Raw genomic sequence first — 27,251 nt, 5'->3', positions numbered from 1 at the left:
TCAGTGATGTGGGGGGGTCGGTGATGTAGGAGGGATCGGTGATGTAGGGGGGATCAGTGATGTGGGGGGTCGGTGATGTAGGGGGGATCAGTGATGTGGGGGGTCGGTGATGTAGGGGGGATCAGTGATGTGGGGGGGTCGGTGATGTAGGGGGGATCAGTGATGTTGGGGGTCGGTGATGTAGGAGGGATCGGTGATGTAGGGGGGATCAGTGATGTGGGGGGGTCGGTGATGTAGGAGGGATCGGTGATGTATGGGGGATCAGTGATGTGGGGGGGTTGGTGATATAGGAGGGATCAGTGATGTAGGGGGGATCAGTGATGTGGGGGGTCGGTGATGTAGGGGGGATCAGTGATGTGGGGGGTCGGTGATATAGGAGGGATCGGTGATGTATGGGGGATCAGTGATGTGGGGGGGTTGGTGATATAGGAGGGATCGGTGATGTAGGAGGGATCGGTGATGTAGGGGGGATCAATGATGTGGGGGGGGTCGGTGATGTAGGAGGGATCGGTGATGTAGGGGGGATCAGTGATGTGGGGGGTCGGTGATGTAGGGGGGATCAGTGATGTGGGGGGTCGGTGATGTAGGAGGGATCGGTGATGTAGGGGGGATCAGTGATGTGGGGGGGTCGGTGATATAGGAGGGATCGGTGATGTAGGGGGGATCAGTGATGTGGGGGGATCAGTGATATAGGAGGGATCGGTGATGTAGGGGGGATCAGTGATGTGGGGGGGTCGGTGATGTAGGAGGGATCAATGATGAAGGGGGGATCAATGATGTGGGGGGGTCGGTGATATAGGAGGGATCGGTGATGTATGGGGGATCAGTGATGTGGGGGGGTTGGTGATATAGGAGGGATCAGTGATGTAGGGGGGATCAGTGATGTGGGGGGGTCGGTGATATAGGAGGGATCGGTGATGTAGGGGGGATCAGTGATGTGGGGGGATCAGTGATATAGGAGGGATCGGTGATGTAGGGGGGATCAGTGATGTTGGGGGTCGGTGATGTAGGAGGGATCGGTGATGTGGGGGGTCGGTGATATAGGAGGGATCGGTGATGTAGGGGGGATCAGTGATGTGGGGGGGTCGGTGATGTAGGAGGGATCGGTGATGTAGGAGGGATCGGTGATGTGGGGGGTCGGTGATATAGGAGGGATCGATGATGTAGGGGGGATCAGTGATGTGGGGGGGTCGGTGATGTAGGAGGGATCGGTGATGTAGGGGGGATCAGTGATGTGGGGGGGTCGGTGATGTAGGAGGGATCGGTGATGTAGGGGGGATCAGTGATGTGGGGGGATCAGTGATGTGGGGGGGTCGGTGATGTAGGAGGGATCGGTGATGTAGGGGGGATCGGTGATGTGGGGGGTCGGTGATGTAGGGGGGATCAGTGATGTGGGGGGTCGGTGATGTGGGGGGGTCGGTGATGTAGGAGGGATCGGTGATGTAGGGGGGATCAGTGATGTGGGGGGGTCGGTGATGTAGGAGGGATCGGTGATGTAGGGGGGATCAGTGATGTGGGGGGATCAGTGATGTGGGGGGGTCGGTGATGTAGGAGGGATCGGTGATGTAGGAGGGATCGGTGATGTAGGGGGGATCAGTGATGTGGGGGGGTCGGTGATGTAGGAGGGATCGGTGATGTAGGGGGGATCGGTGATGTGGGGGGTCGGTGATGTAGGGGGGATCAGTGATGTGGGGGGTCGGTGATGTGGGGGGGTCGGTGATGTAGGAGGGATCGGTGATGTAGGGGGGATCAGTGATGTGGGGGGTCGGTGATGTAGGAGGGATCAATGATGATGATGTAGGGGGTCCTGGTGATGAGCAGTGAAATGTCAGATCCCATTGCTCCGCACCGCCTGCAGTCCGCCGTCACACCATCACATGGAGTCCGGGGAGATGTGAGCGGCGGCTGTAGAAGAAGCGGCTGGAGGCGGCACGGATCTCTCCTATTACTGCACAGCCCCGCATAGCAGAACCGGAGGATTCCCCCCTCCCCCTCCCCTCCTGTCACCCTGCAGCTGACAGCAGCCCCTTGTCACACCGGGAATCTCCACGACACGCCGACCCCTAGCTCCCCCTCCCCCTTTTTCTTGTGCTGATCATGGAGCACGGTACGTGGTCTCCTCCTGATCTACTAACCTAAATCAGCCGCAAAGTGGGAGGACTGAGCCCGGGTAAGGCTGACAGCCAGCGGAGGAAGGAAGGGGGAGGGAGGCTGACTGATCGCCTGGCGTGGGTTGCCTCTGCAGATGGCACGGAATTGGCAGCCAGGTGCGAAGGAGAAGGGAGCTGCGGGCAAATCTCGGGCAGGAGGTGTTAGGCAGGGATGCATGGATCTCCGCAGCCTGGCACCTGATCCCCAACCCCCCCCCCCCCTGCTGCTTGTGGGTATGGATGAGCTGGGCAATGCCAATGGGCACCCTGACAATGTCTGATGATAGGGTAGATGAGTGTAGATCTGGGGAAGGGGAGATGGGGGTGATCTGGTCAGGAGATTGGGGGGTGCACTAGACATAAGATGGGGGTGATCTAGATAGGAGATGGGGGTGCTGTTGATAGGTATAGCTGCAAGTGGGCACCTGGGCACAGACAGCTGCCTCTGGACTGGCTGCTCCATCTCCTACACGTGAAATGAGCTCTCTTTCCCCTCCCACATGTTCCTTCATATACACATTATCATGCCTAGTAGATGATCTGACCCCCCCCCCCCTGTTTTTCCTTTAATTCACATAGATGGGGGGGTCTGCCTGTATTGCATGCCGCCTGCATTGCGTCTCTATGTGAATTCCCATAGAAAAAAAAAATGTTTTTGTTTTTTTCTCCTTCCTTGGCAGTAAAAAAAAAAAGAAAGCCTTTAGGATGTAGTATTTGGAGTGGCTGGACTTGTGATGGCCAGGGAGGATGTTGCTGCCCTCTCCTCTCCTGCACCAAATCGCTCTCAGGTTTCTGCTGATACTGCAACGTCAATAAATGGTTAGTTTGCTGTCCCTCTTAATGTATTCAGACTTAGCAATAAGCCACACTCATTGCTGCTGGTGATGCAGCTGGTCTGCAGTTCCCTGGATTCTCCCGGCTCCCTATGCCTCTTTTGGAATAAGTGAGGATTTTACAGCACACATTATTTTACTATTATTTTTTTTTATTTTTTATTTTTTTGTATCTACTCATTTTATTTAACGGAAGAGTTGCCTGTGCAGCCGCCTTTGACTTGCTTTCGATGCAGCCTTCCATAGCATGCAGTATGAATATTTCAGCAGGACGTGCACTGGCTGATGGGCTGCTGTAAACCGATCTGTTTGTTTAAGGGGCACAGAAGGCTGATCTGCATGCGCCTTTTATTTTTAAAAATTTTTTTTTTCCAAATGCTGCAAGGCTTGACGCATTCCCATGCTGCTATCACAGTACCTACCATGCTGCTGCAGCTACACACAAACAAGGTAAGACACCAGCACTTGCCTTAATCCCCCCCTTCTCCTCCCTTTGCTCCCCTCCACACTGCATCCTATTCACTGCAGTAGAGTGATTTGTTTGTGTAGTTCCCTGAACTTGGTGCTTTGTGTCGGAATGTGAAGTGTTTTGCCTTGCCTTGCTCCGAACCACTCCAGAAAGTCTGCATGTCTGGGTATGTGTTTTTTGCACATTGGGGGTAGTCGATTCCCTATTTTTTCCTCCTTTTTTTTAGTGGTTCTTCTTTTCTTTTTTCCCCCCTGCAGCTTTCTTCTACTGCACTGCTGTTATGATCCGGTTTACCTAACTGTGAAAGCAAAAAAAAGAGGAGGGGAGAGGAAGAGGAGGAAAATCTGCTGAGTTGGCAAAGCCTTTAGCATCCTGCAAGCATTTCTGGAGAAGGGTGACAGCAAGCCCAGCAATGAAATATTCGGAGAGGAGAACTGACTTGCTGGATTAGAGCAGAGAGGAGTGAGAAGATTTTTTTTTTTTGCAAGATTTGGGTTGGCCGAGGGCGGATTTTGGTTGTGGTAGATGTGACGGGGGCATCGAAGTTGGCATCCCTTGGTCCCCTTACTGTGTTTTACCTTGAAGACCCTGGACGGGTTAGAAGGAGGGTGCTGCATCAGCAAAGTGGTTACCCCCAGCGGCATCCCCTCCCCCACCCCTCCTCCCCTGCAGCAAAATGACCGTGATAGCGGGAGAAAACATGGACGATACGTCAGCCCTTCCAGGCCACCCTCAAGACAGCTACCACCCTGACCACGATGACCATGAGTGCTGTGAGCGGGTGGTCATAAATGTGGCTGGGTTGCGCTTTGAGACCCAGTTAAAAACCCTTGCTCAGTTCCCCAACACATTGCTTGGAAACCCCAAAAAAAGGATGCGCTATTTTGACCCTTTGAGGAATGAGTACTTTTTTGATCGTAACCGCCCTAGTTTTGATGCCATACTGTACTACTATCAGTCTGGGGGTAGGCTTCGTAGGCCAGTCAACGTACCCCTGGATATGTTTTCTGAAGAGATCAAGTTCTATGAACTAGGGGAAGAAGCCATGGAAAAATTTCGTGAGGACGAGGGCTTTATCAAAGAGGAGGAGCGCCCCTTGCCAGAAAAAGAGTTCCAACGTCAAGTGTGGCTTCTGTTCGAGTACCCTGAGAGCTCAGGCGCAGCAAGGATCATTGCCATAATTTCGGTCATGGTAATCCTCATCTCCATTGTCATCTTCTGCTTGGAGACTTTGCCAGAATTAAAGGACGAGCGGATCTTCAGCCGCAGAGTGGACAACAGTACAGTCTTTTTCAAATCCAACATCTTCACAGATCCCTTCTTCGTGGTGGAGACTCTCTGCATCATCTGGTTTTCTTTTGAGTTGGTGGTAAGGTTCTTTGCTTGTCCCAGCAAACCAGAATTCTTTAAGAACATCATGAACTTTATTGACATAGTGGCCATCATCCCGTACTTTATCACCTTGGGGACTGAAATGGCTGAACAAGAAGGTCCCCAAAAAGGGGAGCAGGCAACCTCTTTGGCCATCCTGAGGGTCATCAGACTGGTAAGAGTATTTAGAATCTTCAAACTCTCCAGACATTCTAAGGGCCTCCAAATTTTGGGACAGACCTTGAAAGCTAGCATGAGAGAACTAGGGTTGCTAATCTTTTTTCTGTTCATTGGGGTCATCTTGTTCTCCAGCGCAGTGTACTTTGCTGAAGCAGAAGAGGATGACTCTCATTTTAGTAGTATACCTGATGCTTTCTGGTGGGCGGTGGTATCCATGACCACTGTGGGCTATGGTGACATGTACCCTGTGACAATTGGAGGCAAAATTGTGGGCTCCTTGTGTGCCATTGCTGGTGTCCTGACAATTGCCCTGCCTGTACCTGTCATCGTGTCCAACTTCAACTACTTCTACCACCGAGAAACTGAAGGGGAAGAACAGGCTCAGTTACTCCATGTTAGCAATCCCAATTTAGCCTCTGACAGTGACCTGAGTCGCCGCAGCTCTTCCACTATGAGCAAATCTGAGTACATGGAGATTGAAGAAGATCTGAATAATAGCATAGATAATTTTAGAGAGTCGAATCTGAGAACTGGCAACTGCACCGTAGCCAATCAAAACTGTGTTAACAAAAGCAAGCTACTGACAGATGTGTAGAGCCACACCCCCTTCCCAAAGCTGCAGGATCTCATTGGCTCTGCCACTTTCTGTAGATGCTTTAAAACTAGTCTTTTGAATGCTTTACCATCGTTAATGCATTGTTGCATTGCGAATTTGTGCTCAGCGATCAAAAAAAAAAAATACAGAAGCTTTCAGGATCCGTGAAAGATAATTATCATTTATTTTTAAATGGGATTTTTTTTGTTTTGTTTTGTTACCACTGGTCATTGGGAAGTGTCTCCCAACCAGTGGTCTTAGATAAAGGGGTATAAACAAAGTACTACAGGACAGCAACTTACAAATACTTTCTTCCCTTTGCTTGTCGATCTTAAAGTTTCAGAACAAAACCATTGATTAAAGATATGCATGGATTTTTTTCAGTAGCTTTCTTGAAAGACAGTTGCTTTGAACATCCAAGGAAGTTCTCCTTAACCAAGGAGTATGAAGTATGCAATTACTTGCTCTTTTTTTGACCTGAAGAAGTGTATTACTGTCCAGTGAAATATTATGCACTTAAACGATGACCTGATCCATAAAGCACCTTAGGAATCAATCCATGACTTTGCTCCATCATAAAGGGAGAGGGACATATATTTAAAAAAAAAAACATTTAAATGGAAAACAATGGACAGACATCTGCAATTGCTGCTAGAGTTTTCTTTCTTAAATGCAGATGAGTTCGACCTTTTTCTTTTTTAATTTCTCTTTGGTTCACAAAACTTGGATGCAACTACCCCTCTTCTCTTTATGCCTCTCCTCCCTCATCATCCTCGTTGCAAGACAGCACAATGGTATTAATCATAAGCATGTTTTTCAATTTGATACCAGTTGTATTTATTTGGTAATCTCGCATGCTTGAAATGTTACCTCAAAAATATGGGGGTTAAGTTTTATTTTTCCTTTGGTAATTATTTTTAAAATTCCTAATTGGATCACTTTGTCTTCCAAAGGGGTTTGGGACAGCTTGCAGTGCAAGATGCTGTGCCCCTCTCTGGCAAAACAAAGGGTGAACTTAAACCATTTTTTAAATTGTTATTTATTATTTGAATTTTATTTCGGTTATTATCATTTGCATTCACCAAAAGTGCACTCCTAATTTCTGGAAAACAAAAAAATGAAAAAAAGAAACTTTAAATTAGTAATTTGCAGTACTGTATGTAAATGCATAGCAAGTCAAATGGGGACAATAACCTTTTCTTAGAAGACCACGCATGTTCAAGTATTCAGCATTATGGCCTATTTGACTAAGGTGTAATTCGAAGTAAATTTATGCATGATATCAGTATTAAAAAGAAAAAAAAAAGAAAAAAAGAAAAAAAAAAAAAAAAAAAAAAGAAAAAAGTTCTTAATGGATTAGGAGCCAGTTGGAATATAAGGGCCTATTGATTTTCCTGAAGTATGACTCAGGGAAATATGTTAACTTTTTCCAGGCATAACTATTAAAAAACAAAAATTCAAAAATACATAGGGAGAAGGTGGGATTTTGATAAAAGTTGGAAAGGATAGTATTTAGTAATACCTAAGACTTAAAAAAAAAATGAATTGAGTAGATTTACTGAACTGGTGCAGATGCATGCATTTTGCTGCAGTCTCAGAATGTAATTTTACCATTTACAGTATGCATTAAAAACTGCAGACCATGTTCTTAGCCTCTCATCATTTGACATCCATAGACTTTTTTTCTACAGCTCTAGAATGTGCTATGTTCTAGAGAGGAGAACGATCGAGATCAGGAATGGGTTACCTGTGGCTCTCTAGCTGGTAAGGAAAGGCCGCTCCCAGCATGCATAGCTAACAGAAGGAATGACTCCCAGAAAGCACCGTTGTTCTCCTGTTGTTGAGAGCTGACATTCTTCATGGTAACGGATGCTAGGAGTTGTCTGTCCTCAATATCTAGAAAACTGGAGGTTGCCCAAGCCTCATCTACATAGTTGCTAGTGCCTTTATCCTTCCTTCACCGACTTTGCTGAAAGTGCCTCCGTGACTAGAGCTAAGATGTACAGGAACTGTACTGTGTAAAAAAAAGTCTTGATAACTTCATATGAATCCCTAGGGGCGTGATCTCCCTTTGTGTCACCTGAAAAAAAAAAAAAAAACTCTAATGTACAGAGCAGGGCCAGTATGCTTGGATGTATATTATCTTGAAAGATCATTTGTATTATTAATGCTTTTTATTTGTTAAGCAACTAAAAAGCTTTTTATATTGCTTATGTGCTGTATGAAGAAAATTGATCTTTCAGCCTGTGAGAGTTTATGCACTTAAAAAGCTACAACTTTTCATTTTTTTTTCTTTCATTTGCTGTTTGGTCATTGTCCGATTATGTGTTCCTTCCTGTTCTTTGCCAGACTACCCAACAATTCATATGCAATGCAATGCAATGCAATGCTGCAGAATGTTATTTACTATTTTAGACGCACAATGTCATGGGTATCGAAAATACGTATATACCCTGAAAATATGAAACACTCAGTATAGTGTCTCTTTATTGGAAAGGTTAATGCTTGATAAGCAGTGCATTACAAAGGTTATCCCACCGTTGTGATAAATTTGCTACTGAAAGAAATGGCAGAGATATAGAATACTTTGTAAAGAAAAAATAAATTACTAATTTTTTTGTTGGGTGACTTGTAAGTCACCTGACGTAATCTGAATGGGTTTTGGGCCCCAAAAAATTGTTCAAGGGTGTCTACAAAAATGGATATTGGCAAAGCCTGAATATGTTCCGTTGGGTACAGTTGATGGAATAAAAGCCTGTATGTGCTATTGTTCATAGCTGCTGTTTACAAAGTTTCGCATCTTCCTGCCCTGAAATTCAGGATCAGATTTGCCAGGAAAGTGGGCAAATGCAGCTACGTTTTAAAGGCTTACACCTCTCCTGTGATTTCACTGTTTTCCCACAAAATCATTTGTGTAAAGTGAGCATTTCACCCATCAGCTTTATCAAGGGATGTACAACAAAAGGTGACTTTGGCAAAGGATCATTATACTAAACCATTTCTGAAATCAGGCTGCAGAAATACACCAAACCTCGTTCATTCAATTTTGTAAACTACTCTCAGGCTGGAGGCATGTACCTTCCAAGCGACCCCAATAACGTCAGCTCTTGGAGTCACTCCTCGGCCTGTTCCTTTCTGCCTCCCGCACCTCGCTGTTGGCCAGTGAGGCCTGCACATCACATTGAAGGACCATTAGGAAGCAGGAAGGGATGGGTCAGAAATTGACTTTCAGCACAGGAGTCTAGATTTGCATGACTGAGCACCAAGAATTTTGGGGCTTTTTAGAACCTCTAAGTACCTGATTTCAGTCCTGTAAGTAGTTTAGGAATTTTAAGGGACACATCGTTTACTTTAGCATAATAAAATAAGCATATAAATGGGGTTTAAACTTAACATTTAAAAATAATAAAATGTTTTTGCAGGTTAGGTACCATTAGGTACCTGTTTTTATCACTGTTATGTCTGAAGGATGAAAATCCTTCTACACTTAGATGAAGAAGGTAACATAAGTCTTGGTCCATAATTCCTGAAAACAGATGTGAAATTAGGAAAAAAATGCTGTTACTATTATGTTCCTTGAAGTTTGAATGAAATAAAAAAAACATATGCTTTGCTATCATGTATAGACAAAATTGTATCTGAGGGATAATTCAGGTTTTTCCTTCTTTAGCATTGTAAACCTAAATTAATACAGCTGTGAGAAAACATTTGGGTACCCATGGTCAAGGCATGTTTTGTTGATTTTCCAAAGGGGTATAAAAAGTTTTCAGGGAACAATCGTTAAAGGTGAATTATAATCCTTTAAATATTTTAGAGGTATACATCTAAAAGAGTTCATCTCAATTTAAATAATGATGTCAGTGGGGTTGATTTACTAAAACCGGAGAGTAAAAAATCTGGTGCAGTTTTACATGACAGGGAATCAGCTTCTAACATTTCAGTTCAAATAGGCTTTGACAATAAAAAACCTGGAAGCTGATTGATTTCTATGCAGAGCTGCACCAGATTTTGCACTTTCCAGTTTTAGTAAATCGACCCCAGTGTGTATTTGCAGATTAGAAACTTAATTTCCACGAACAGTATGTAAAAATAAATGTACATGAAGGCAGCCATACATGTTCATTACATGTGCAGCTATTTGTCCTGCTTAGCAATGTTCTTCAGTGGTTTCTTATCTCAATACAGGTCTTCTAGAGAAAATCTGTTTGATTAAAAGTAGTAAACTCCACACAATATCAAATAACATTAAAAACCCACAACATCCTATCTCCTGGTAGGCAAAGATCATGTGACCAAAGCTGTCTAGGCCTTAGGTCACATGAAAAATCATATTTTTAAAATACTGGTTCCATTGATTCATTAGAAATCTGGGAGTAGTAAATCAATTTTAGATTTGGATATAACTCAAAATCGGCCATGAACTATTTACAATTATTGGCACGTCAAATGAAAATAAGCAGAAAAAAAAGAGATTTCGAGTTTAATCCTTTTATTTGCTCACAAATCAGTCAAAAATGCCAACATGTTCAAAGGTTCTTAACATGTCCCCTCTTCAAAGCTAAGGAAGAAAAATCACAAACTACTTCAGGAAATGAGATAAAAAGATATTGTATTGTCCTTTAGAGAATTATCTACTAATGAAATCTGTAGGTAGATATCAGATTAGCAATGTACATAGGATACATCTTTTAGTCTCCTTTCACAATACTGACTTATTAACTGACATATCAGCATGAATAACCACTTGCTCAAACTCAATCTTTCCAAAACTGAGCTCATAATATACTCCACCGCCTGTGCCTTCCTCCCCGACTTTTCCATCAAGATCAATAATACAACTATCAGTCCCTCCCCTCCTGTCAGGTGCTGACAGGTGCTAGGTTTAATCCTGAGCTTTGACCTGTCCTTTCAGCCCAAAACCCAATCAGAGTCCAAATCTTGCAGACTTCACCTCTATAACATCTCCAAAATATGCCCCGTTTTAGCCAATGAAACCTCCAAGCAACTCATTCACTCCCTTGTTATCTCTTGTCTTGACTCTTACAACTCTTTCCTCATAGGCTGACCTCTACACAGGCTATCCTCCCTTTAGTCTATTATGAATGCTACTGCCTGATAAATGCAACGTACCCACCACTTCGTGTCCACCACCCCTCTTTGCCAGTTCCTCCACTGGCTTCAGATTGCCCAACAAATTAAATTCAAAATACTAACAACATACATATCCATTTACAACTCTGCCCCAAGCTGCATCACTAATCTTGCTTCAATATATCACCCAAACCATACTCACTGCTCCTCCCAAGACCTCCTACTCTCTAGCTCCCTTGTTTCCTCTTCCCATGCTCATCTTCAGAGCCTCTCCTATCCTCTGGAACTCTCTACCCCAATATATATGGTTATGTCCTATTCTGTCCACTTTTATGTGATCCATGAAAACTCAAGTCTTCAGGGAAGTCTATCCTGCTTTCACCTAATAACTGAACTTTTAATTCTCTCATCAGCCCACCCCTCACAGTTATTTAATTATTTATTTCAGGTACTTATTTAATGCCGTCAATTTACACAGCACTTTATATATATATTGTACATTCACATCAGTCCCTGCCCCCAAGGAGAGTACAATCTAAGGTCCCTAACGCATATTCATACATACATATACTAGGGCCAATTTACACAGGAGCCAATGAATCTACCAGTATGTCTTTGGAGTGTGGGAGGAAAACGGAGAACCCACGCAGGCACAGGGAGAACATGCAAACTCCAAGCAGGTAGTGCTGTGATTGGGATTCAAACCAATGACCCTAGTGCTGCTAGGCAGAAGTGTTAACCACTTTGCTGCGTCAAAAGTAAATGTGCAGAAGACAAGAGATTTTGAGTTTTATCTAGTTATTAGCCGTTGTACCACTTGCCCCTCACTACTAAATTGTATGGTCTTAGGAGCAGGGAACTCATATCCCTCTTGTATTGAATTAAACTGTAACTGTACTGTCTCCCTTTATAATGTAAAGCACTGCACAAACTGTTGGCACTATGTAAATCCTGTATTATAATAATAATAGGTAATAATAACCTTAGAACATTTTTGAGCCAGAAATTGTCTCCAAATAAACATGGACACAATTCCTATAGTAAAAATACTGAGGGGTTTCTTTCTGCATAGTGGATTTAGGATACGCTAGTTAATTTGGCTCATTTCATAGGAACAGCTGATTTTGGGGAAGTTGGCCCAGGTTGATGGAAGTTGGCCCAGGTTGATTTCAGCACATGATGTCCATGCCAATGATTTTGGCGCCAATAAGATAAGTCTGGCTTTTTAAGTCATTTGGTAGGTGTCAGTGGTTAGGGAGTTAGGTGTTTGGTTAAAGTGATTCTTTCCATTTTTCACTTACAAGAGATTTTTATTGAAATAGGGTAGCGTAAAATTACTTTTTTAATTGCCAAAAATATTAGACAGCTAGAACATAGCTGCCGAGAATGTAAAAACACCCAACAGTATAAATAGAATAGTAATCAACCAAAATTATCGCCTGCAAGTTAGAGTAGGCATCGATCCTTACCATTTTTCAAGCGTGCAAACAAGTAGTAAGTTCTCCTGTTCTGTCAGATGTTTCATAGTACATAGTTACATAATAGGTGACGTTGAAAAAAGACATAAGTCCATCAAGTCCAACCTATATATTTCAAAAGTGATCTTTCTTTTCCCAAAACATGCGTTGTTGCTGATATGCAACTTTACTTTCACTGGGCGAATTGCTATGCAAAGTCTTTATAAATCAACACTGTAAGGTTAAGTGTTAGGTTAAGGCTAAGCATTAAGAGATTCATTTCAGGACTGGATTAACTGTTGGGGGGGATTTTAAACAGTTGATTTTAAGGTAGTAGGTTAAGCATTTGGGGTTTCGTGCTAGGGATACATTTTTTTAATGCTGGAAACTCTATGCTAAAATGTACCAACATTTTGTGTTTTTCTTTTGTCCAGTTTATTACATTTAGCAAAAACATGAAAACTTTGCTTTTCATTTCCAACACTGTAATGTGTAGTGTTTAAAGCGGAAGTTCACCCTAAAAGGGAAGTTGCGCTTCAACACCTTCTGCCCCCCTCCTCTGGAGTTGTTTTTGGAGGGGGTACCTAGTTTTAGCAGTGTCCCCTTCTGGGACTTGCCACAGGTCTCAGGAGGCTGCGGGACCAATCACAAAGTGCAGCGCGACTCGCGCATACGCAGTGGGAAGCCGGCTGTGAAGCCACAAAGAATCACAGTTGGCTTCCATTAGTAATAATGCCAGCATTAGGGACCCAAAGTAAACAGGTAAGGACAGGTAAATGTCCTTTTTTTAAAAAAAAGTCAGCAGCTACAGTATTTGTAACTGACTTTACATTTTTTTTTCTAAATTCTGTTTCCTGTAGAATTTGTGCCTTACTTAGAAAATTCAAAAAACATGTGATCGGAACAAGGGTGCCCAAACCAATCTCACAACCATAAATGAAAACCGTATTGCAAATCATAAGAGGGCATTAAGCTTCAGTGTAAAGTACAGAAAGGAGAACATGCAACTGGTGCAATAGGAGCCGCCCCCTTGGATTTTTAAGGCAGAAATGGGAGTAATGAAGTATGTAAAAGGCAACCAAGTGCCACTAACCGAGTGGCACTTGGTTGCCTTTTACATACTTCATTACTCCCATTTCTGCCTTAAAAGTCCAAGGGGGCGGCTCCTATTGCACCAGTTGCATGTTCTCTCTTTTTATATTTAAAGTATGTTGGCAGTCCTTCATATTCGATTCCCTCACAATCTTTTTCTCTTTTTTCAGTGTAAAGTACAGTAGATGATGTTACATGTAAATAGCGAATTTGAATGGCCTTTCAGCCATTTCTCCAAAGATGTTTGTACTGTATGCATTACATGTAAAATAAGATACAGTATTGTTAGCCATGAGGCTAACATAGACAACCTGGAATATATAGAATTTGGGAGTTCCCACACATCTATGGGCTTCCGCATGGGTACCGAAATGGCTGCATGTTCTGTTTTTTTTTATTTATTTTTTTATATATTTTTATTATTATTGTTATTATTATTTTTATTCTGGAAAGGCTGAAGTGTGTGTATGACACTTTTCTCATTGTAATTCTGCCCATCTGGTTAACCCTTTGTTTGAAGTACAGGGATAAAGTCACATAGCCTAGGCATGCAGATCTAAAAGTTAAACGTCTGATGAAATGTCGTACCTTTTTCAAATGCGCTCAAATGTCTTTGTAGACCTGAACGTGCACTTGACAAATTGCTTGTTATTTAAAGAAATAATAAATAAACATAATATTTTTTACAGTCGGTTTACTTCTGAATTTGTTCTATGGGTTGTATGTAATGCAATGGTTCAAAACTAGCCATACACATGGCAACTTTACAGCAATTTCTACTGCTTTCAATTGAGCTGGAATTGGAATCCCAAGCAATCAAATGTGGAAATTAATGGTTTCAAGGAGGCTGCAAGGAGATGGGATCATAATTGCCTTAATCAAACCCAGCAGAAAAATCTTATCACTTTCGTCAAAATTGCTGTAGTGTTTCTGGTTTTGATCATATCTTTCAAACAAAACTATCAATTTATAGCCTGAATATTTGATTGATCAAAATCAGGTGGAGAATTGAATTCATGTTTTTTTTATAGACAATTACTTTAGATTTTATGATCGATTCTTGGTTGGTCGAAAGTAGTTAAAATTGCCTCAAAGTTTCCATTTGTATGGCCAGCTTTAAGTCATATAAATCTATAAAAACTGAATGCATGAGCCCACCATTGTTTATATTGATTACTTTGTACTGTTTGTGTTAAAATGAATCTGATTTTTTTAATGCATATTTCATCAATTGCAAAACTAATCCATAAGGTTTCTTTTTGCGTCAACTTGCTTTCTACTCCAGTCAAATAAATAACTGGGGCTTCTATATGAAAAAATAAGGATCTTGAATTGGTGCAAAGGTTGAAATTCAATCCAACTACATGTATTTACCCTGAGAATTAAATATAAAAGTTGGCTTTTTGCTGTGGGCTGCTCCTGCACTTGTGCTCCATTCGGTGGGTAATGCATGCAGGTTAGATCAGGGGTCTCCAATCTTTCTAAACAAAGGGACAGTTTTCTGTCCTTCAGATTTTACGAGGGCCAGGTTTTGGCCAGGGGTCTCCAATCTTTCTAAACAAAGGGCCAGTTTTCTGTCCTTCAGACTTTACGAGGACTAGACTTTGGCCAGTGGAAGTAGAAAATACGCCAGCACCAATGGGAGTAAACAATGATACCATACCATCTTTGATATTCGTGGGAGGAAGAGTGCCCCATCGTTGGTGTCAGTGAGAGAAAGAGTACCCCATCATTGGTGTCAATGTGAGGAATAGTTCCTTATTATAAGTGGGAGAAATAGTAATCCAAGGGCTAGATAAAAGCAAGCAAAGGGCCGCATCCAGCCCACGGGCTGCAGTTTGGAAACCACTGGATTAAAAGATCTATAAAACAAATTGAGTGAAAAATGGAATCACTTATACATGGTCATTTTTATGTTGTGCATTTAAATCTTTCATGTTTTAATTTTTGAATAGAGTAGGAAAAGGTTAAATCCCCATGTCAGTTTATTTTCAGTTGCATGGGAGATTTCCCTACACATCCCGACACAACAGAAAATGGGGAATTCCCTATTGGAAGATTTACCCTCATTTTTTGTTTTGGTGACAGCAAAACACGACAGAGGCTCTCAATGTTCTCCATTATGTCCAAAATAAATATAATGCTTTGGCTGGATTTGGGCTAAAAATCTTAACAGGATGTTTGCTTGCACATAGTTGGATGATTGAAATTAACATTCTCTACTTTATGTAGTTCATTTACTAAGGGATTAGATACTGTTCACTAAATACAATGTTCAATGAGATTAGTAATAAAGCTGAAGAAGTGTTTGCTTTGATCATTCAATCATATGCAAGTAAAAAGTAATTTTTTTTGTCCTTGCACCCGATTATTTACATTTACTAAGCTTTTTGAACATTCACTTTGGGCGTTATTTACCAAAGGCAAATCCACTTTGCACTGAAAGTCCACTTGGAAGTGCAGTTACTCTAAATCTGAGGGGTAGATCTGAAATGAGTGGAAGCTCTGCTGATTTTACCATCCAATCATGTGCAAGCTAAAATGCTGTTTTTTATTTTCCTTGCATGTCCCCCTCAGATCTACAGCGACTTTACTTCCAAGTGCACTTTTAGTGCAAAGTGGATTTGCCATTCGTAAATAACCCCCTTTACTATGTTAACTGCCTCTATCCTTTGGTAAATCAACCACATTAAGTGACAGGTTCTGCATTTCAGGATGTAGTGCTTGGACCGAAGGGGCCAGGCTCATATGTTGTCACGTGGTGAAGGGGAGCAGGTCATTAATTTTGTGTAAGTTCCAACAGGCAGGAGAGGTTAACTTATATGTTACTGGATGGGGGAAACAAACTTTTAAGAGTTCCTGCCCTGAATAGACAAAATAACACATTTCCCTTAAACATTGGTACAGAAGGGTCATGTGGTATGGAGCACATCTTGGAATCCATCTCATTTTCTCTTTTGTCATAGCATTTCTTTGTGGTGTCAAATGTGTGTTGGGGTTTCGTTTTTTCGTTAAAATGGTGACATAAAATTGGTTCTCTTCTAGATGTGGTGAGTGATGAGTTCTTGTTCAGTTAAAAAGAATTTGCCAGAATGGCGATAAGGGAGCTGTCACCCTCACTCTTGCTTCACAATCCTGGGGGGTGGTTTCTTAACATGAGAAGATGAACACAACAGTAACCAATCAGGTTTCATGTCTCATTTTATGCAATGATTCTGATTCGTTGATTTAAGCAAGAACATGTTTTCTTTTCCTCAGTATTAATGAATATTCAGCAGTACAAACATTCACCCAGGTTTGGATTGTGTATATTAGGTGTCCCAACACTTGGTACATGCATTCTTGTTCAGGATTAGTGAAGGTGGGTCAGGCTGATAGCCTTGGAGAATGCATTTTTAAAAACAAGTCGGCAATGGCAGCTTCCATATTTATACGTTGATTTTATTTTAAGTACGTCATGATTTTAATATGATGTATGTATAATATGTATTTGTGCTCATGTTGAATTTATGCTATGTTATTTACCTGAACGTAAATTATTGGAATGTAATTAATGACTGTATTTGCAAAGACCATCGGACTTTTGATGCTGAAAAGTCCGCCCGTGTGTACGCTGCATAACTCAAATCACACCAGCAAAAAAACTTTTTGCATTAAGAAAACAGACTTGAATAGAATGTTCTTCTTTTAAACCAGAGTTTAGTGGCACTTTAAAGCCAAACTCTTGGCAGAGTAAGACACAGAGTAAGCAGAAAGGCTTAGAGTAAGACAAATACTGTGTCTCCTATATATCTTTTAAGGTACCTGAATTTGACTCAGCCTTTACAGTACTTGTACAGCAGAGCTCAGAGAAGGAAAGAAGGAAAGAGAGAGAAGCAGTAAAAGGAGCCAACCAATTGTGGTGCAGTGCAAGAAGTTTGCTGATATGAAGAGAGAGCAGAACTCTCTCCTCATGCATGCAAGTGAAAGTGCTATAAAGTGCTATAAAGTGCACTATATATATATACTATATATAGTATATATACTATATATACTATATATAGTCTCAAGAGTTATGTGTCTAAAAAGAAGCAGTAGGGGATTCCGAGGTGATCCACTAAAGGGGAGAACCGACTTGCAGTTTTCCCAAGATTATTAAGTCCATAATGAGTCCCGGAATTCAGAGGATCAGAGAGATTTGGGTTTGAAAAGAGCCCCCAACCCTACTTTAGTTCTGAAAGAGATAACTCACCTGTGAGAGAGGGCTGAAAAGAGCAGGAAACAGCCAGCAGGTGTCCATGAATAGTTGAAATAAAGGTCACAGTTTTGAGAAGACTGTGGACTGTTTGGGCTACTAAGATGCTGCTGGGCTCTTGTGACTTTTTGGGAACTTTAACCACTTCCGGACCAGCCGCCGCAGTTTTACTGCGGCAGGTTGGTTCCCCTGCGCGAAACCACGTAACTATACGTCGGCTCGTGGGGTCCGGATAGCAGGCGCGCGCGTGCCCGCTGCGGGGGTGCAGCGGGGGTGCCGATGCTCGTGAGGGATCATGAGCTGGAGACACAGAACAGGGACGAGTGTGTGTAAACACACACTTCCCTGTTCTGTTCTGACAGCAGTGACAGTTTGTGTGTTCCTCCCCCTTCAGTTAGAATCACTTCCCAGGGAACACAGTTAAACCCTTCACCGCCCCCTAGTGTTAACCCCTTCACTGCCAGTGACATTTTTACAGTAATCAATGCATTTTTAATCGCACTGATCGCTGTATTAATGCCAATGGTTCCAAAAATGTGCCAAAATTGTCTGATGTGTCCGCCATAATGCTGCAGTCACGATAAATATCACGGATCGCCGCCATAGTACTAGTAAAAAAAAAAATAATAATAAAAATGCTATAAATCTATTTCCTATTTTGTAGATGCTATAACTTTTGCGTAAACCAATCAATACGCTTATTGCGTTTTTTTTTACCAAAAATATGTAGAAGAATACATACAATTGGCCTAAACTGAGGAAAAAAATAGTTTTTTAATATATTTTTGGGGGATATTTATTATAGCAAAAAGTAAAAAATAATGCGTTTTTTTTCAAAATTGTTTTTTTTTGTTTATAGCGTAAAAATAAAAACCACAGAGGCGATCAAGTACCAGCAAAAGAAAGCTCTATTTGTGGGAAAAAAAGGATGTCAATTTTGTTTGGATACAATGTCGCACGACCGCGCAATTGTCAGTTAAAACAACGCAGTGCCAAATTGCAAAAAGTGCTCTGGTCAGGAAGGGGGTAAATTCTTCCAGGACTGAAGTGGTTAAGCCCTGTTGTGGAACACCGTATTTACGACCTACATTTGTGGTGTCATTAACTTAATATTGACACTTGCTGCAGATCGCATTTTGTTGAGTGAGTTTTGAACGTGGTGTAGGAAATGCACATGGAACGTGGGTTTCCTGCACCACATTCTGGTGTGAACCGGCCCTTGTACTAGAAGTGTTTAGACTGTTTAGGTTTGGTTTTATGCTGAAGAAAGGCTATTTTGTTTGCCTGTTTTTGAAGAAATAAAAGCTGTTTTTAAAATATAGTGTGTGTATATATATATATATATATATATATATATATATATATCTTATACAGGATTTATATAGCACCAACAGTTTACACAGCGCTTTATATATATGAGGGAGAGAGAGAAAAGTAGTTACTAATTTACATGTCGTATATAGAGTATCTCACATAAGTGAGTACACCCCTCACTTTTTTGTAAATATTTTATTATATCTTTTCATGTGACAACACTGAAGAAATGACACTTTGCTACAATGTAAAGTAGTGAGTGTACAGCTTGTATAACAGTGTAAATTTGCTGTCCCCTCAAAATAACACAACACACAGCCATTAATGTGTAAACTGTTGGCAACAAAAGTGAGTACACCCCTAAGTGAAAATGTCCAAATTGGGCCCAATTAGCCCCCCCCCCCGATGTCATGTGACTCATTAATGTTACAAGGTCTCAGGTGTGTTAAATTTGGTGTTATCACTCTCTCTCTCAAACTGGTCACTGGAAGTTCAACATGGCACCATGTCGCCCCAGAAGGAAGCCTCTTCTAAAGATGATGCACAAGAAAGCCCGCAATCAGTTTGCTGAAGACAAGTAGACTAAGGACATGGATTACTGAAACCACGTCCTGTGGTCTGATGAGATCAAGATAAACTTATTTTGTTCAGATGGTGTCAAGCGTGTGTGGCGGCAACCAGGTGAGGAGTACAAAGACAAGTGTGTCTTGATTACAGTCAAGCATGATGGTGGGAGTGTCATGGTCTGGGGCAGCATGAGTGCTGCCGGCACTGGGGAGCTACAGTTCATTGAGTAAACCATGAATGCCAACATGTACTGTGACATACTGGAGAAAAGCATGATCCCCTCCCTTCGGAGTCTGGGCCACAGGGCAGTATTCCAACATGATAACGACCCCAAACACACCTCCAAGATGACCACTGCCTTGCTAAAGAAGCTGAAGGTAAAGGTGATGGACTGGCCAAGCATGTCTCCAGACCTAAACCCTATTGAGCATCTGTGGGGCATCCTCAAATGGAGAAGCAGGTGGAGGTGGAGAAGCACAAGGTCTCAAACATTCACCAGCTCCATGATTTCGTCATGATTGAGTGGAAGAGGACTCCAGTGGCAACCTGTGAAACTCTGGTGAACTCCATGCCCAAGAAGGTTAAGGCAGTGCTGGAAAATAATGGTGGCCACACAAAATATTGATACTTTGGGCCCAATTTGGACATTTTCACTTAGGGGTGTACTCACTTTTGTTGCCAGCGGTTTAGACATTAATGGCTGTGTTTTGAGTTATTTTGAGGGGACAGCAAATTTACACTGTTAAACAAGCTGTACACTCACTACTTTACATTGTAGCAAAGTGTCATTTCTTCAGTGTTGTTGAATGAGAAGATATAATAAAATATTTACAAAAATGTGAGGGGTGTAATTACTTTTGTGATATACTGTATATATATATTTATGTACAGTATTTATTTAGGTATTTACATGTAACAATCAGTATTTTTTGATAGAAAATTACTTAGAACCCGCAAATATTATATATTTTTTTAAAGCAGAAACCTTAGAGAATAAATTGGTGGGTTTCGCAATTTATTGATGCCACACGGTATTTGTACAGCGGAAAAGATACACTTTTTTAAATTTTAATGCAAAAAAATACAATACACAACCCATTTTTTTTGTAAAATAGATGATATTACCTTGAGTGAATAGATATCAAACATGTAATGCTTTAAAATTGTGCACGCCCGTGCAGCGGCGACAAACGACATCAATTTTGCTACCCATATGCGACAATTTGATAGCCTTTACAGGTTACTACAGTAGAGTTACAGAGCAGGTGCTACTGCTAGAATTACTGCCAATGATCTGATAACTCACATGTGTGGGACAATCGCTGTTGGCTTGCATTCGCTTTTGCGTACGAGCACGGGGGGGACAGGGGCACTTAAAAAAAAAAAAAATTATATTCATTCTTGTGATGAATATACTTGTGTAAACATCCTTGTGATAGCCCTTAAAAGCATTCGATCACACCGATTTTTGAAAATGATGCCGTTGACAACTGGGTAAACGCGGAAATGATGTCAGGTCATCTTTCCAGGTTACCACAGCCGAGAGCCGAACAAAGCTGATCCTTGCTTTGTATGGCTCTCCAATTAGCCGGCTGGTTGCTCGGGTCTCCCGGTGGAACGAGAGAGCCTGAGAAAGGTGCAGTAGACAGCTAGGCTAGTAGGCTAGTTAGCCGCTTGGTTGGCTTTTTGAGTTGACCGCCAACGCAAAAAAAAACGGTAACGGGATAATGCCTGTATAAATATATATATAGTATATGTGTTCGTACATCGCTGGTCGCAAGTGTAAATTTTCATATACTATATATATATATATATATATACTGTATGTGTATATATATGTTGGAGCAGTAAATTACGTTACTGTTTACAGGGATTGGACTGGTTCACCATAATTTAGTATCCATATCTAACTGCCATCAATGCATTTCTTACATTCTCTGTAATGGCAACAATATAATACAGTAGGAAGAGTGCAGAGCTAGGAATTCTTGGCAGAAGAGGTCATGCATAGTGTGTGTAGTGTTCTGTGCCTGTATATAGTCTTGTAGTATTGTGTTATCTTGATTTCCATAGGTTAGGCTGTATGGAAAGACAGGTGGTTCTATGGCCATGTTGTGTAAGGCAATTGAATTGTTATCATTGCTAATGATTAGATCACGCTATGGTCATGCCTAGTGTTCTTGTTATATTGGAGATGTTCTGCTCTTTGCATGATCTATAAAATATTTGTAATATAGTCATATTGTGATATAGTCATCCTGAGTACCCGCCATTTTATATCTGTACAAAGTAGGACAATTTTATTCTATTAAATTATGCTCTTCTAAACTTGGGGATAACAGTGCCTCTTTGCTCCATAAAGGCATTAGGGGAGTATTTATAAAGCAGTGAATGTTATTTTCAGCAAACATTCTCTGGTGGAGAATCTTACGGATCCGTGTGTTTTAAATGGCAGTGACTCATTCTCCACCAGAGAATATTTGCTAAAAACCACATGCACCTACAAATAGACCCCCAGGTGTTTAGTGTGGGGGAACTCAAATGGCCTGAACAGAGCCTTGACCTCAACTTTATTGAACGCATTTGGGAGGAATTGAAATGCCAATTGTGAGCCAAGTCTTCTCATCCATTATCAGTACCCAACCTCACAAATGTTGTTATGGTTGATTGGGCAGCAAACCTTGTGGAAACCCTTCCTATAAAATTGGAGGGTGTTATAACATCAGAAGGAAGTGGTGGAGGGGAAATGCCTTACTAATGCCCATGGTGTTGAAATAGGATGTCCAACAAGCTCTTAAAAGCATGATGGTCAGGTGTCCACAAACCTTATGCCATATAGTGTATAAGATACCAGGACCTAAGTCTTCCTGTAACTAGTATTGAAGGTTTGGGTGAACTAACCATTTAAGTGAACAGTACATAAACAGTAATAATTGTAAAAGGAAAGTAGCTTTAAAACTTTTTTTTGTTTCTCCTTGGACAGATTCCATGATGACCATTTACAAACCTTCATGGTGTGAGCAGTGTCACTGCCTATTTGTCAGCATGTGACATCTTATCCCGCTTATTATGTGGTATATAAATAAGGAAATGAGAGCAGGCACCATGTATCTTGTGTCTCGCAAATGTCTCCATGCAGGTATTATGTGTCCGAAGCTACCATGTATCAGCAAACAACCCGAGAGCCCGCTATGTGTCATAATAGTCTGCTGTACAAATATGAGACATGGGCGCACAATTCACACTTCACACAACGGCACAACACGGACCGACAATGGGGGGTGGACGTGACACAGAGCTTTGGCTGCCCATTGTAGCATAAAGAAAAGATCAAAATTGCACAGCATTGGTTATTGTTTTTGAAGAAGAATGGTCTGGGGAAAAAATGTTCTGCTTAAAGTGTATGTAAATCCTAACAATAAACTAGTTGCAGAAAATATACCCGTTGATCTTGCCAGAAACCTTATGAGCTGATTACCAAGAGCATCAGTCTCAAACTTTTCAGTATGAGGCCCACGTTGTGAATTTTACTAATTTTCGTGGACCAGGAAATCAGTTTCATTACGTAAGTCCCCCTTAGTGTACATCCAGGAGTGCCAATCAGAGTCCTCACCGTACATCCAGAAGAGCCTATCTGAGTACTCCCCTACATCCAAGAGTGTTCTTGGGTTTGGATAAATTTTTTATCAATAAAAAGAGCTTTTGATAAAATTTAAAAGGCACATCTGTCTAGACACTGGAGGACAGGGGGACATGCAGCACAATTCAATGATCCTATTGCATCTGTGTCCATTAACGCAAACTGTCAGATTAGTCAACTGTTTAGCCCATGGTGAGGCAGGAGGCTTTCACCTTCTGGATGTGGAAAATGGACAGTGGCAGGAAGTGCTGGAGTATTTAAATTATAAGTACTAGGTCATGTTTACAGGTTTACATTGACCAAAAAAGGCTCTCTAATTTATCCATGTGAGGTGTATGTATTCCATGTCTACACATTGTGTAATGCAGTTGTATTATGATTAGGTCCAATAGTAAAACCATGTTGGCAATGTATTCTGTTTCCCTACATTGTGTAGTGCAGTTATGTTTTAATTATGTCCAATGGTCAGATCATGTTGGAGGTAGACTATTTTGTGTCTATACATTTTGCAATGCAGTTGTTATACGTATGCCCAACATTCAGATCATGTTGGAGATGTAGTATTCTGTGTTTATGCATTGTGTAATACAGTTGTGTTATGAGTATGTCCAATGCTCAGATCATGTTGGAGGTAAAGCATTCTGTGTCTATACATAGGGGTTGATTTATTAAAGGCAAATCCACTTTGCACTACAAGTGCACTTGCAAGTGCACTGGAAGTGCAGTCGCTGTAGATCTGAGGGGAAGATCTGAAATGAGGGGAAGCTCTGCTGATTTCATCATCCAATCATATGCAAGCTAAAATGCTGTTTTTTTATTTGCCTTGCATGTCCCCATCAAATCTACAGCGACTGCACTTCCAAGTGCACTTCCATTGTGTAATGCTTTTTTGTTATAATTATGTCCAATGATCAGATCATGTTGGTGGTGCAGTATTATGTGGCTCTACATTGTGTAATGCAGGTGTATTATGAGTAGCGATGGGCCGAACGGACCCCTGTTCGGTTCGCACCAGAACTTTCAAACACAGCGAAAGTTTGGACCCGAATAACGAACCCCATTAGTCAATGGGACCCGAACTTCAAAAATCAAAAGTGCCCATTTTGAAGGCTTATATGCAGGTAATTGGGCATACAATGATTATAGGGGTCCGGGTCCTGCCCTGGGGGACATATATAATTAAAAAGAAAGTTTGTCAAAAACTGAATTTTTTAAATGAGCAGCGATTTTTAGATTTTTAAAGTGAAAGCATAAAAATGAAAAATTCCTTCCAATATAGTGCCTGGGGGGTCCCCATAGTTTATCTGTAAAGTGGCAGATCTCTACAATGCCTAGAATCTGCTGCAGCAATAACTGCATTTATAAAGCCAAAAAAAAAAAAATGAAATTTTCCCTGCAAGCTGCTTTTTTTTTGCACAGCAACAGTTGGGGAGCCAGTGTGTATGATGAGGCCACAATGTAGTGCACTGGGAACAAGATTAGAGATTTTTTGGATACATTCTGGTGTCACTTTGACTTTGGATAGAAGTAAGGGGTGTGTAAAAATTGGTCTTTGGGTGTCGGTGGTGCCTTCCCACCATAACCCTATAGAGGTAATCTTGATGAAAGCAAGAATTGGCCTTGCTGTAGAAAATTGCAATGATATGCACCTGTCAAACAGATGCTGAAAAATTTCTCTTTGGGTGTGGGGGGAGCCTTCCCACCATAACCCTATAAAGGTACTCTTGGTGAAAGCAAGAATTGGCCTTGCTATAAAAAATTGCAATGATATGCATCTGTCAAACAGGTGCAGAAAAATTACTCTTTGGGTGTAGGGGGCACCTTCACACCGTAACCCTATAGAGGTACTCCTGATGAAAGCAAGAATTAGCCTTGCTGTAAAAAATTGCAATGATATGCATCTGTCAAATAGGTGCTGAAAAATTACTCTTTAGGTGTGGGGGGGGGGGGGCTTCCCATCGTAACCTTTATAGAGGTACTCTTGGTGAAAGCAAGAATTGGCCTTGCTGTAAAAAATTGCAATGATATGTACCTGTCAAACAGGTGCAGAAAAATTGGTCTTTGGGTGTCGATGGTACCTTCCCACCGTAACCCTATAGAGGTACTCTTGATGAAAGCAAGAATTGGCCTTGCTGTAAAAAATTGCAATGATATGCACCTATCAAACAGGTGCAGAAAAAATACCCTTTGGGTGTAGGGGGCGCCTTCCTACCATAACCCTATAGTGGTACTCTTGATAAAAGCAAGAATTGGCCTTGCTGTAAAAAATTGCAATGATATGCACCTGTCAAATAGGTGCAGAAAAATTACTCTTTGGGTGTGTGTGGGGGGGGGGGGCGGGGCCTTCCCATCGTAACCTTTATAGAGGTACTCTTGATGAAAGCAAGAATTGGCCTTGCTGTAAAAAATTGCAATGATATGCAGCTGTCAAACAGGTGCAGAAAAATTACTCTTCGGGTGTGGGGGGCGCCTTCACACCGTAACCCTATAGAGGTACTCTTGATGAAAGCAAGAATTGGCCTTGCTGTAAAAAATGGCAATGATTTGCACCTGTCAAACAGGTGCTGAAAAATTGGTCTTTGGGTGTCAATGGTACCTTCCCACCGTAACCCTATAGAGGTACTCTTGATGAAAACAAGAATTGGCCTTGCTGTAAAAAATTGCAATGATATGCACCTGTCAAACAGGTGCTGAAAAATTGGTCTTTGGGTGTCAATGGTACCTTCCCACCGTAACCCTATAGAGGTACTCTTGGTGAAATCAAGAAATGGCCTTGCTGTAAATAATTCCAATGATATGCACCTGTCAAACAGGTGCAGAAAAAATATTCTTCGGGTGTAGGGGCGCCTTCCCACCATAACCCTATAGTGGTACTCTTGATTAAAGCAAGAACTGGCCTTGCTGTAAAAAATTGCAATTATATGCACCTGTCAAGCTGGTGCAGAAAAATTACTCTTTGGGTGTGGGCGAGGGGGCCTTCCCACCGTAACCCTATAGAGGTACTCTTGGTGAAAGCAAGAATTGGCCTTGCTGTAAAAAATTGCAATGATATGCACCTGTCAAACAGGTAGTGAAAAAAATGGTCTTTGGGTGTTGGTGGTGCCTTCCCACCGTAACCCTATAGAGGTAAGAATTGGCCTTGCTGTAAAAAATTGCAATGATATGCACCTGTCAAACAGGTGCAGAAAATTTACTCTTTGGGTGTCGGGGGGCACCTTCCCACCGTAAACCTATAGAGGTACTCTTGATGAAAGCAAGAATTGACCTTGCTGAAAAAATTGCAATGATTTGCACCTGTCAAACAGGTGCTGAAAAATTGGCCTTCAGATGTTAATTGTGCACATGAAACCTATACCAAAAACATTCTTCCAGATGAAATGATTGAACACCCTCAAAGCTAGGCAGCCTCGAAGTCCTGCAAAGATTCTACATCCCGAAAAGACTTAATCAGTGATAACGGCATCAGGGGCTTCATAGCTGGTAATCCAGGACTGATTAATTTTTATAAAAGTCAAATGGTCCACGGAGTCTATGGAGAGACGCGTTCTATTATCAGTAACAAAACCTCCTGCAGCACTGAATGCCCGTTCTGAAAGCACACTGGATGCAGGGCAGCCCAACAACTCAAAAGCATACTGGGCAAGTTCTGGCCAGTGATCTATTCTCATGACCCAGTAAGTCAGTGGATCGTCAGCTGGAAAGCTCTCTATCTCTGTTTTGGCCCCGAGGTAATCGTCCACCATGTGATGCAGACGCTGCCGATAGGATGTGGAAGCTGATAGCCCTGGGCAGCGAGGAATTAAAAAAATTCCAAAATGCCTCACTTAGGCGGACGCCATCTCCAACGCTCCTCTCTTGACCAACAGAAGACTCAAAACGACGTTTTCCACCACACTGTAACCTACTGGAGTCAGGAAAAACGCTCAATAAAATCCTCTTTAACGTGTCCTCAAGAGATTTTATCTTCTGCACTCTCTGTGGGGACGGGATGAGTTCTGAGACCTTCCTGTTATAACGGTGGTCAAGGAGGGTTGCTAACCAGTAATCACCCTTCTCCTTTATGCCACGTATTGTTGGGTCCTTTCGCAGGCTTTGAAGCATGAGGTTGCCCATGCGCCTCAAATTTGCCGAGGCTTGAGAAGCAGACTCCTCGGGGTCACTCAGGATGACAGCATCTGGAATTTCCTCCTCCCAGCCACGTACTACTCTCAAGGGTCCTGGGTTTGGAAAGGCATTACTTACAGATTGACGCATGTCT

At 41.8% G+C, this 27,251-nt stretch overlaps 1 protein-coding gene across 7 annotated transcripts in view; it reads left to right on the top strand.

Annotated features, from left to right (window-relative positions):
- Positions 1-1,832: 1,832 nt before the first annotated feature.
- The window catches only part of LOC141132666 (potassium voltage-gated channel subfamily A member 1), a 99,319-nt gene continuing 73,900 nt past the window's right edge, over positions 1,833-27,251 (top strand). Inside the window, exons 1-2 of one of the 7 annotated variants that reach the window (XM_073621304.1) lie at positions 1,833-2,107; positions 3,710-7,068. In XM_073621304.1, the coding sequence (XP_073477405.1) occupies positions 4,129-5,598 (1,470 nt within the window). In that variant the 5' untranslated portion in view covers positions 1,833-2,107; positions 3,710-4,128 and the 3' untranslated portion in view covers positions 5,599-7,068. The other 6 variants (XM_073621302.1, XM_073621303.1, XM_073621300.1 and 3 more) reach the window with 6 other exon arrangements.

Source organism: Aquarana catesbeiana, linkage group LG03 (assembly GCF_042186555.1).
Source record: "Aquarana catesbeiana isolate 2022-GZ linkage group LG03, ASM4218655v1, whole genome shotgun sequence".
NCBI lineage: Eukaryota > Metazoa > Chordata > Amphibia > Anura > Ranidae > Aquarana > Aquarana catesbeiana.
The sequence above is the reverse complement of the archived record's forward strand: the minus strand, read 5'-3'. Positions and strand labels throughout refer to the sequence as shown.